The sequence below is a fragment of the Camarhynchus parvulus genome, chromosome 18, assembly GCF_901933205.1.
Source record: "Camarhynchus parvulus chromosome 18, STF_HiC, whole genome shotgun sequence".
NCBI classification, from domain to species: domain Eukaryota; kingdom Metazoa; phylum Chordata; class Aves; order Passeriformes; family Thraupidae; genus Camarhynchus; species Camarhynchus parvulus.
The window spans coordinates 9,978,122-9,990,090 of NC_044588.1; the positions used below are offsets into that span (position 1 = coordinate 9,978,122).

Below are 11,969 nucleotides of genomic sequence, written 5' to 3' on the forward strand. Positions count from 1 at the left end.
AAGGGCACAGGCAGCTTCCCCTGCACAGCTGGGTCTGGCAGGACCCTGGGAACAAGGAGCAGCACAAACAGCCACAAAAGCTGGGCTCAGCCCCAGGAAGGAGCTGACACTCACTCACCACAAGCCCACCCCATTTATACCCCAGGTCCAGCACAGAGCTGCACACCCCACAGCACGTGGAGGGGGATGTTGGCAGCTGCCCTGCAACAGCCACCAGTTCATGAATGATGCTCCAAAGGGCCCTTCCAGGAGTCCAGGGGCAGCAGGGAGCAGCAGCAGGGAGCAGGCTCCTTCCCCACCAGGAGCCCATTCCTGGGAAACACTCAGGCCTGGGCATGGCAGAGCTGAGGCCACACCCAGGACCTGTCCCCTGGTCACTGGTTTGTGCAGATTCCCATTCCTCATCCCACCAAGGGCTCATCACCAGCCCAGCACAGTTAAGCTGCTCCTCTGATCTCGCCTCCAGCCCTGCACTGTGTGCTGAACAGCCACCACCACTGCCAGGAATATTTCCTGGCCTTCCCTAGGATCCAGAACACGTGTTAATTAAATGCCAGTTTGTTATTCAGACAGACCTTTGGAGACTCCACAGTGCTAATAAGCAGCACGTGGATGTTCACTCCACGTGAGCTGCACCTCCCCTCAGCCATGAGAGCCCCCTGAGCTCCTCCTCAGCTCCTGCTCCAAACAGAGGGGTCAGCCCTGCCCTCACCTCACCTCATTGTGCTCTCAGAGTCTGCAGGGATGGGTTTTCCCATCTCCCCAGAGGCTGTGATTCCCCATTCCCCATTTCCAGGGAGGCTGCCTAGGTTTCATCACCCTTCCTGCCTTGGCCATGGGTGGATTCCTGGTTCTCCCAGCCATCAGATCCTCCCCCCAACAGCCACAGCCTTTCCCAGGGGACAGAGGGAGGTCTCTGGTGACACTGGCCAGCTCCTGGCCAGGACATTCCCTGAGCCTTGGTCCCACTCTGCTTTGGGGGTTACTCACCCAGGGAACAGCTTCATCACCCACAGCCAGTCCCTACAAACACCCCACCACAGCCAGGGGGAATGTTAAAGGCTCTTTATGCCTTTATTTCCCCTTTTCACTCCTAAATCAAAATTCATCCTGAGCCTGGGAGGCAGCAGGTACTTCAGAAAATAACACTGGTACAGTGGGAACCACAGCAGCCTCTTAAAGCTGTGACAGTGTGACAGGAAAAGCTGAACCCCAAAAACCTGAACCAGGTGGTAAAGAGTGAGAAAAAGCCTCTCAGGTTGTGCCTGCCAAGCTCTGGGGACAAAGAACACAACCTTCCTGCAGCATCTTCCTCCAGAGACAGCAGAGAGGATGCTTTGTGTTTAAAACCAGTGTGTGAGGCCATGAATGAAGCTCATCTTCCCCAATAAGCAGCACAACAACAGCCAAATGTGCAGCAATTCATCTGGAAGCAATAGTTTGTTTGGCAAAGCCGCTGAATATAGGAGAAAAAAAATTGGATTTGCATCGAATTTTTGAGCTTTCTAACAAAGCAGGATTTGCCTTACCCAGTTAGAAAGCTAAGAGACCAAAACCTTGAAAAATTAGAGGACCTAGGATATAATTTACTTTTTTTCTTCTTTAAATGAGACCAGTCAGGCATTACCAGAAGCAACATTCAACCTGCACCACCTTGGAGCAAAGCAGCATCTCTCCTAGCCAGCAAGGCTGGTGCTCACAGCCCTCAGCAGAGCCAGAGAGGCTCAGGCAGGAGGGTGAACTCATTTACACATCTTGATTTAATCACCTGAACCCCTGAATGTGGAGGATTTGAGGTGTAAGGCCTGAAAAGGGAGATTTGGATTGACCCAGCTCCAGGGCAGTGCTGACACTGCTCCCAGGAAATAAGGGATAGGCGAGGGTGCAGCCAGTGGATTCAAAGGTCTGGCATAAATTAAGGCTAAAGATGGGAAAAGCCACTCTAAGGCATCCAGAAAGGGGGTGAAGAGCTGAGTAATGATATTTTTGCCACTATTTCACCCCAAATTTAGAGCTCTCTGGGTTGACCCCAGGTGCTTCTGCAGGTTTGTGGAAACCTCTGCTGCTCTTTGTGCCACAACCTGTGCCACACCTCAGCTGGCCCCACAGCTCATCAGGGTCTCTGCCTTTCCTTCAGTTCTCTACAAACCTTTCAGGGACACTGGGGCTCCTCTGGACCACCGGGCAGCTGTAACAGTGACACCTTTCATTTCAAACTCAGCAATCTTTTTAGAGCCCATCTCCTCAAAAGCCAGCTCTGGAGAAGGTGCTGGTCTGGGGGCTCATTCCCACTCTCCTTGTGCTGGTTCTTATCCCAGGAAGGAAGAAATCTCCTCAAACCAGACTTCATTCACCAGGTACGTGCTTGGCTTGGGGACAGGAACACAAACCCACCTTCCCCACGGGGACACCTACCCTGAGCAAGGGCAGGAGCACTGAAAAGCACCGACCCTGCCACCTGCTCCAGGCTGGGGTCACCAGGAAAACACCAGAGCTCAGAAAGGGGTTTATTGGAGCTGGTGATGGGAACAGCTAGGGGAGCAGAGGGGGAGGAACATCAGCCACCATGTCCTCCATCCACAGGGAGAACACAGATCCAGCTGCCACAGGCTGCCAATCCAGCTCTTGGAAAGTCAACTAAGAGGTTTAACGCCATCCAACTTCTGGAAAACACCATTTTATCCCTCTCCTCTTATAGGGAAGTGGCTGGCACTTCTTCCAGCACCTCAAGGAAGGGATTTAATGCTCCAAAATCACATCCTGGGTGAGGCTGTGGAGCTCAGATCTTTCCATGGTTTTAGTACAGAGGAGGAGAAGACCACGGTGCCCTGACCAAGCCCATCTCACCCTGCTCAGGGCAGCCCAACCTGGGCAGTTCCCTCTGTGCATTTCACCTGACTGGAATCTCAGAGAAGAAGCCAGGGGAAGCTCAGTCCATGGCAGCAGTGTCCTCCCAGAGCAGGGGCAGTGACTGTCCCACCACAGAAGTGTCTCCTGACCTCTTTGTGTCTCGCCAAAAGAAATGCTAAATACAACATAAAACGTACTAAAAATTAGATTATTTCTCTGCTATATTTCAGTACCTGCATAAAACCACAAAGGCCTTTTATTTCCCCTTCCCTAAGGAGCAATTCCCACTCCCTGCAGTGCTCAAACCCACCAAGGTCTCCAAGTACCTGAGCCAGATCCTCAGGGTCAGACCAGGGGCAGCCCACAGAACCACACTGCTGCCAGCTGAGGCTCTGATCCTGCTGCTTCCCCATTTTCTGCTGCGAGCCAGGCTCAGCATCCCCAGCCCAGCACTCAGCCCCACCTGCCACAGCTCTGGGCGTGGGCACAGCCAGGTTGGAGCCACAGGGGCAAAAACACACATGGCAAGAGAGGCCAACAGGGCTCTGAGCCATCCTGATAATCCCAAAAAGGGCCAGGAAGGACCCATGTGTGACGGTGTTCACAGGGGTCTGAGGATGAGGGAAGAGACAAGAATGTTGACTCCATGTTTCAGAAGGCTGATTTATTATTTTATGATATATATTATATTAAAACTATACTAAAAGAATAGAAGAAACTATTTCATCAGAAGGCTAGCTAAGAATAGAAAAAGAATGAAAACAAAGGCTTGTGGCTGACCGAGACAGTCTGGACAGCTGGACTGTGATTGGCCATTAATTAGAAACAACCACATGAGACCAATCACAGATGCACCTGTTGCATTCCACAGCAGCAGATAACCATTGTTTACATTTTGTTCCTGAGGCCTCTCAGCTTCTCAGGAGAAAAAATCCTAAGGAAAGGATTTTTCAGAAAATATCATGGCTACACCCATGGGAATGGAAGATCCAAGCACCATCCTCCTGCATCCCTGGCACTCATCAGCTCAGCTGGACTATGCACGTGGGGGCACCACATGAGGATCTTAGGTTGGAAATGGGGGTGTGTGTTCTATCCCCATCTGTCAGAGCTGGGGCAGTTCTCTGCTGTTCTTTGGGAGTTTTCTTTATCTCTCCCACATCCAACCCTCCCTCCAGGAGATCTCTTCGTTTAATGGGCCATTAACTATTAATTATCTTCTGTCCATGGCCAGTGAGTGTCCCTGCATGGCTGATCCAATTCCATCATCCCATGGGGAGATGCTCCGCCCAGGGGAGGAGCCAAGCATTCCTACCTGGATCCAATCTGAGCCTGGAGCAGCACAGCAGCCTTTGCCCACTGCATTGCCAGAGGAGCAGCTTTCTGCTGCCCTGCACTGCCAGAGGGAGCCCAGGCCCATCTGCAGCAGCCCTGGAGCTGCAGAGGAAAACTCCCCCCTTGTGCAGGATCCCTGCTGCAGCAGCAGCACAGCTGGCACTGCAGGAGGGCTGAGCCCCCATGGGATGGGGCTGTGCCACCCCCTGACACACAGGGGGGCAGCTCCTGCTCTCACTCTGCCACTGGTTTGTTCTGTTTGTACTATTATATTTGTATTTTTAATTTTCCTAGTACAGAGCTGTTATTCCTATTCCCATATCTTTGCCTGAGAGCCCCTTAATTTCAAAATTATAATAATGTGTCAGGTGTCAGGTTGTGTTCTGACTCTGTCAGCGTTGTTTTGGTTTACTGCATTGTTTATTTTATCTTTTTATTTTCTTCCCTAATAAAGAACTGTTATTCCTGCTCCCATATTTTTGCCTGAGAGCCCCTTAGTTTCAAATTAATAGCAATTTGGAGGGTGGGGGTTTGCATTTTCCATTCCAGGGGAGGCTCCTGCCTCCCTAGCAGACACCTGTGTGTTCACAGTGGGCCAGGCTCACCGCGCTCACCTTCGGTGCGGATGGTGAAGGGGGAGTCCCCCAGGCGCTTGGCTGAGAACTGCCCTCCCAGGGATGTCATCAGGAAGCACAGCGTGAAAAATCCAATGCCCAGCACGAAAATCCTGCAGGAGAGAAAGCAGAGCTGGAGCAAGGTGTGATGAGGAGCCGGCCCCAGCACCCCATGCCCCTGGGGAAATCCCTCTGCACAGCAGCAGGAGAGGCTTTGGGTGTCTGGAACAATCCCAGCTCCATCCCTGTGGCTCACCCCACCCAGCCATGGGAGGGAGCAGCATCTGTGCAGCCCCAGCCCCAGCAACTCCTCACCCCAGACCCTTGTGTGCTTCACAAAAAGCCAGGACACAAACCCTGAGCTGGGGGGTTTTGCCTGAGAGCCCCCTCTGAAATCCCTGCAGCCTCTCCAGTTGAGGAATTTGAGGAATTGAGGCCTTGAGGAATTGAGTCCTTGAGGCCTTGAGGAATTGAGGAATTGAAGCCTTGAGGAATTGAGGAATGGAAGCCTTGAGGAATCCCCCACTGCACTCAGGGGGAGAGGAGGATCTGCCTCTTCAGCAGGGAGGCTGAGCCAGACCACAACTGCCCTGTGATGCTCCACCAGGGCCAGCCCAGCAGCCCAGGCCACAGGAACCACCACAATAAACAGTTCCTGTGCTCCTCTGGGAGAGAGGAGTAAAGAGAGACCTTTACCTTCCCTTCCTCCCAAAGGATCTAAAAAAAAACCCCTTTTAGTTTTTTATACAAAGCCTTTTGTTCCCCTGTAACTAGGCCAGCAGCATTGTCACTGCGTCCCCTGTGCACAAGGGGACAAGGAGGGACCTGCACTCGTGTGGCCTGGGGCCACCCCATGCCTGCTTTGTTCACAGGGCTGGCAGGGAGGTGGCTCCCAGGGGACACACAGGGCAGATGTCACCTCCAGGAGGGGCACACAGGGGACACACAGGGCAGGATGTCACCTCCAGGAGGGACAGGAGCTCCCAGCACTGCTCCTGCTCTGCCCCAATTCAGCCAGTCCCTCTTTTGGGGGTGGAAGGGCTGAAGGCCCTGAGAGCTCTGTGCCAGCCTGGCTGGAACAGCAGAGTGCTCTGTGCCAAGGGATGCATGTCTGGCCTCCTTCCTCTGCTCAGGGATGCTGCCATCATCCCTGGGACTCCTTGGAGGTGCAGCAGCCTCCAGCAGACACAAAAAAAAAAAATAAAAGGGAAAAGCCCTGGCAGAGCCACTGCCAGGTGTCAGTGTGACACTCCCAGAGCAGCAGCATGATTCAAACCCAGGGGAAATCTCCAGGAGGAGAAAGAGAAAAGACAACCCCAGCCAGCCTGGAGAAACAACAGGTTTGTAAGAGGTAAATCAATCCTGTGTGGGGCAGGAAGCCCCCAGGGGTGCCCTGGCATTACTGCCTTTCAGCCAAAGGGAAGCAAAGCACAGAGCACAGCAGGCTGCAGCTCTCCTACAAGCTCACAGCATCCTCCACAGGGCTCAGGAGCTGCCACAGCACAGCCACCCGGGCTTTTCCAGGGGCAGAGGAGCCCCCAGCCCTCCACCTAAGCATCCCTGCAGAGCTGAAAGGCAGAGGAGCAGGAACAGCCTTCAGCTCTGGGCTGCAGCACGCCAGCACTGCAATTATCTGCTGCTGGAAAGGGCTAACAAATAAAGTGACCTGCTTCAAAGCCCTTGTTAGTGACTGGAGATGTTGTGCAGAGCTCAAGTACCAGGTCAAGCAGCTCAAGAAGTGCTGGGCTTCCCCAGGGAGATCTGGTGGAGGAGCTCCCAGGGCAGCTCCCTGCTGTCCCTGCACAGCACAGCCAGGCTTTCCTTGCCTGGAGAGACTCCTGGGCACTGACAGAGGATCCCCTGAGCTCCCCCCCTCCATGCAGGCAGCTCTGATGCTGCTGTCACACAAACAGCACACACCTGAGCCCCAGATCCAGGGCAGCCTCACTCTCAGCAGCAGCCAGCTCAGGAGCAAAGGGTTTCTTTGCCTGCTCCGAGGAGGATCAGCCTTGCTCACAGCAGACAGAGCCCTAACTCCTGCCCATCCCCATGGATCAGCCCTGCCCCATCCCAGTGGATCAGGGGCACCTGGGCCTGGGCAAGCAGCACAGCCCAGCTCCCCATCCCCTTCTCACCTCCCACCTAACCAAGGGGAAAAGCAACACCCTGGGCTTGTCAGCACCAGTGAGCTGTGCCAGCAGCACGCTCAGCACCAGCACAGACCCTCCCTGACAGCCTGGCCAGAGCTGGCCTGGCAGAGCTGAACCACCTGGGAGAGCTGAACCTGGGAGAGCTGACCCAGCTGGGAGAGCTGAGCCTGGGAGAGCTGACCCACGATGCCAGGGGATGCTCAAGTGCATCCCTAGCACTGCCTGACATCCCCGTGCAGCCTGGACCAGCTCAAGTCCCTTTATTTCTGAATGAGCCCTCCCTGGAGGGGTGGAAAGCAGTTTCTACAAGGTACCTAAACCACTGTGCACTCAGTGATCCAGGCTCCCATCCCCAAGGGCCTGGCTGCAGGCACAGCCCCACACAAGCAGTGAGCAGTGGAGCAGAGCCACCCCCTCCCCAGCAGATGCTGATGAACCATGGAGCTGTGGGATGTGCACACAGGCACCACACAGACCTCAGCCCCTCCAGAGCTGGCTGGGAGGAGGCTTTGCAGAGAGCTGTGGTCCAGCTCCAGCAGGGAGGTGATTGTGGAGGCAGCAGAGCGTCCCTGGTGCTGCAGAGTAACGTGGTGTCCCATAAATAGCTTGGAGAGGGGGTGATCTGGGGACGTCAGTGCATGATCTGCCATTGTCACAGCCTGAGCCCGGCACAGGGAAAGGCTCTCAGGAGCACTCTGGAGGGGATTGCTGCACCCAGCTTGGCTTTGGAGGGCTGAATTTGCCCTCAGGGAATGCTGTCTGGAGAGGACAACAGCAGGCTGGAGAAGAAACAAGCTGAAAGGGGTCAAAGCCCAGGCAGGTCCTGCACCCCAGGGTCCATCCTGGTCCAAAACCCACCCATGGCCCTGTCCTGGTATCCCCTCCCACAAGGGGCATTTTAACAAAGCATCACCTGAATAAATACTCAGCCCTGATCCTGCTCTCACACCTCCTATTGACAATATCTTCATCATTATGCAAGACCTTGTTGATGCTTTTTAATCTTCATAATTATAGTCTGGCAAGGAGGGATCCTTAAACACTGAGCAGAAAGAAAAAGGGGAAGGGAAGAAAAAGATACAAAGGTGACCTGTGCTCTACCATCTCCCTAGGAAACTAAAACTAAACCTTTTTCATTTTGACTGGATTACAGAGAGAGTAGGGGAGATGCGAGATGCTTTTTTTTCCTAAAAAAAAAAAAAAAAAAAAAAAAAAAGGGGAATTAGAGCTTTACTGGAATTGCTGTCCTTGGGAGATCAGTGGATCCAGCCCAGAGCAGTGCTCCAGGGAGCAGGGATGGTGCAGGGCTGGGCTTTCAGCCTGAGAACCCCAACTCCTTTACTTTTGCTCCTGTTCTCCAGGTGAATAAAAACGCCTGGCCCAGACTCAGCTGAGTGGAAATTCCCTATACAGAAAACAAATTTACCACAAAGTATGTAAAACATACCAGATCCCAGATGGTCCAAATGCACTGGGTCCTCTCCCCCAAAATCAAAACTAACTCCCTGAAGACTCTGGAGCTCCAAGGACCAAATAACATCTATCCTGCATGCTGGCTTTGCCTGTCATCCATGTCACTTTTAATTCATCACTTTGGCACAGTTTGGTGCCAAGTCACTCTCCACATCCTCCCCAAACTAAAATGCTCACAGTTCTGGGCTCTGGCTTGGTGCCCAAAAGAAAAAAAGGTGAAATTCCTCAAGTGTTAAATGAAAATTGGAAGGGATGCCCCAGTCATGGAGGATTTTGGCCCATGGAACTGAAGGCTGGATGTGACCAGGAGGGTCTGAGTGCTGAGCTGGGATGTGGTGAGGGGAGGAAGGGCAGCAGCACCCAGCAGGGTGGGGCTGTGGCACTGGGGATGTGACACTGGGACTGTGCCCATGGTGCCACATCACCCAGCTGGGACCCACAGGAGAATCCTGCCCAGGTGCAGGGGGAAACCAAGGGCTGCAGGGTCAGGTAACACCTTTTATTAGACAAGATTTCAACTCCCAAAAGCTGAGCCACCATTCCCACCAGCAGAAGTCAGGCTAATGAATGACTCCTCTCCCTCAAACCCCTTTTGCTTGGAGCCCAAGAGGGTTGTGGTGCTGTCAGACTGATGCTCAGCCATGGGATCCATGCAGGGACCAGGGTGAGCTCTCACTGACCACTGTCACATCCCACTGAAAGCCTGGCTTTGATTCCCAGCTGGTGAACAGAACTACAGAGCCAAGAGCTGGGCGAGCTGGGCCAGGGCTCCTTGGTGAGTTCTTGCCTGGATCCAGCTTTCTTGCCTGGATCCAGATCTCCTGCCTGGATCCAGCTCTCTTGCCTCTCACCCTCCCAAGTGAGACCCCTTTGCTGCTGAGATGAAGTCAGAGCCACCCTTGGCCATTCCTGTGGTTTTCCAGACTCTCTGCAGGTGCTCTCCCAGCTCAGGGCTCTGCATTGCTTTGCTAAGCGTGTCTGGAGGGAGGTTAATGAAATGTTTTGGTGCACAGGATCAGGTTTCCTGCGTACTGTTTGCCGATGGCACCGATCCCCATCAGGCAGGGGATGGCACCAGGGGATTCCCGGAGCAGGGAGGCTTTGCCCAGCCAGAAGCAGGGAACCTGTGCATTTACAGGACCCATCCTGGCTGCCAGGATCTTCTCCCACTGCTGGGGGTCATCCCTGACCCGCAGTTGAGGATGGGGGTGCTGATGTTAAGGGAGCAGAGCTGATTTGCACCAGGCTGGAGCTGGGCAGTGCCAACACTCACCCACGCTGGGCTGGGAGCAAGGTGGCACAGGACTGTGGCTTGGGGGGTGACACCCAGCATGACAGCAGCAGGGAGGAGGTGCAGAGGTCCTGGACTCTGTGGGACAGTAAGGAGAGGGGCTTGGGAATTCCTCCTCCCTGGCTGTTAAATCAAGGTAACCCTGCTGTTCCAGTGGCACCGACACTGGTCTGTACTGGTTGGAGAGCAGAAGCCAGCCCAGGGCACACGGCCAGGACAGTGCAAGTTCTCCACCTGGGCGCCAGAGACCATCCAGCCGTCACAAACCCCTCACCCACACTCATCCTCATCCCTAACAGGAGTTTGTGATCACCCTGCCATGCACTCCCTGTGCTCTCCCACCCTGACCCCAGGTCGCTCCTGGAGATGGGGTTCCCCTGCCTCAGGGGTGATGTCCAGGGCATGGGGATGTTTCAGCCAATCACCTCCTCACTGTGGAACTCAAACCCAGTTAAGAGAGCAAGCAGCCAGGCAAAGAGCATCCCCCGGGGTCAGTGTGCCCTTCTCACAGTCACTCCCTGCTCCACCCTGAGCTCTGGGAGCCCTCACACCTCTGCCAGCGCTTTGTGCCATCCCCTTGGCCAAGTTCCCCAGTCCCAGGGCAGTGCCGCGGCATCCAGCAGCAGAAATCGCTCCAGGCAAGCAGAGCCAGGCAGCTCCCGAGGAGAGGCAGGAAACCTCTCCACACCCGAGTGCAAGCCCAGCCTGTCCTCCTTCCCGACAGGCGGTACCCGGGCTAAGATAAACGGCAGCGAGCAGATCCCTCCGGTGACCCCAGAGCTCCGAACACAACGGGGAGCGCTGGAAGCCGCTGGGCTGGGCTGGCCCCACCTTGAGCTTCGTCCCCCGGCACGTTCCCCTCTATCTCTAAGGCGTTTTGGTCCCTCTCCCCATCGGAAAACCACCCAAGTGCCAACATCTCCCAACATCTCAAGCTCGGGACCAACCCAAGCACGTCTCCAGTGAGGAAAAGAAGCCGGAGAGCAAGGACTGGAGAGGGGAAGCGAATGTATGGAAGCAAAAATGGGGAGTTACAGCAAGGGGGAAAAGCAATGGGTGGGTACGGGTGTGCTGGAGCCGGAGGGGTTCAGGTGTGGACATCCACCCCAGCCCCACTGCCAGCTCAGGGAGGGATTCGGAATCCCCAGCTGCACCAGCCCGCTCAAAGCAGAGGAACCGAATCCCCCCGAGTACCAACATCTCCGAGAGCCGTTCCCAAAAGAGCCAGCGGCAGCAGCCCCGCGATAACCCCGGAGACTCCGGCGGCGGGGCGAGCCGGGACCGGCGGCCAGCGGGAGCTGCGGGAGCCGCACGCTGCCCCGCGGGCAGCCCTGGCCGGACCCTGCCCGGATCCCTGCATGGATCCCTGCCCGGATCCCTGCCCCGATCCCTGTCCCGATCCCTGCCTGATCCCCGCCATCTCCAGCTGGGCTCCATCCTCACGCCCCATACGGATCCCTGCCCCGATCCCTGCCCGGATCCCTGCCATCCCCAGCCTGGCTCCATCCCCACCCGGATCCCTGCCCGATCCCTGCCATCCCCAGCCCTGCCCCGATCCCTGCCCGATCCCTGCCCGGTCCCTGCCATCCCCAGCCCTGCCCCGATCCCTGCCCGATCCCTGCCCGGTCCCTGCCATCCCCAGCCCTGCCCCGATCCCTGCCATCCCCAGCCGGGCTCCATCCCCGCACGGAGCCCGAGCCCCGCAGCCGCAGCCCCTGCACCGTTCGCTCCCCGCCCGCAGGATCCGGGCGAGGCGGCGGCGCCGGGAGGAAACCCCAACTTTACCTAAAGGGTCTCAAGGTGACGAGGCATCTCCTGACCATTATCTTGCCATCCGCGTTGACAGTGATCATCGTTCGGAGTTGCGGGCAGGGGGCGGCCCCGCGCCCCCCCAGCAGCGGCGAGCGGGGCTGTGCGGGGCGGGGGGCGCTGCGGGGACCCCCCCCGCCCTAGCCTTGCCCCTGCCCGCTGCCGGCCGAGCCCATGGCCGGGCCCCCGGGCTCCGCTCCGCTCCGCGCACCCCGCGCTGCGGCTCCGCTCCGCCCCGCGCCGCCCCGCGGAGCCTCCGCCGCGCTCCGCGTGCCATCTAGCGGCTACCGGGCCCGCGGAGGGGGGGTCGGGGCAGCGGGCAAGGGGAGCTGGGGGTGGGCACCCCCCTGAGGTGAGGAGATGGCGTTTTGTTGGGGGGATAACCGGGTGTGGGCGGAGAGGGCGGCAGCATCCCCGCGCAGGTGACAGCCCCCGGTGTGGGGACCT

At 56.4% G+C, this 11,969-nt stretch overlaps 1 protein-coding gene across 3 annotated transcripts in view; it reads right to left on the minus strand.

Annotated features, from left to right (window-relative positions):
- Window positions 1-11,628, minus strand: part of MGAT5B (alpha-1,6-mannosylglycoprotein 6-beta-N-acetylglucosaminyltransferase B) — a 77,943-nt gene extending 66,315 nt beyond the window's left edge. For 2 of the 3 annotated variants that reach the window (XM_030962020.1, XM_030962019.1), the window contains exons 1-2: window positions 11,499-11,628; window positions 4,800-4,912 (exon numbers count right to left, since the gene is read on the minus strand). In XM_030962020.1, the coding sequence (XP_030817880.1) occupies window positions 4,800-4,912; window positions 11,499-11,566 (181 nt within the window). In that variant the 5' untranslated portion in view covers window positions 11,567-11,628. Of the gene's footprint in view, window positions 1-4,790; window positions 4,913-11,498 lie in introns of all 3 variants that reach the window. The other variant, XM_030962018.1, reaches the window with a different exon arrangement.
- Window positions 11,629-11,969: the final 341 nt, after the last annotated feature.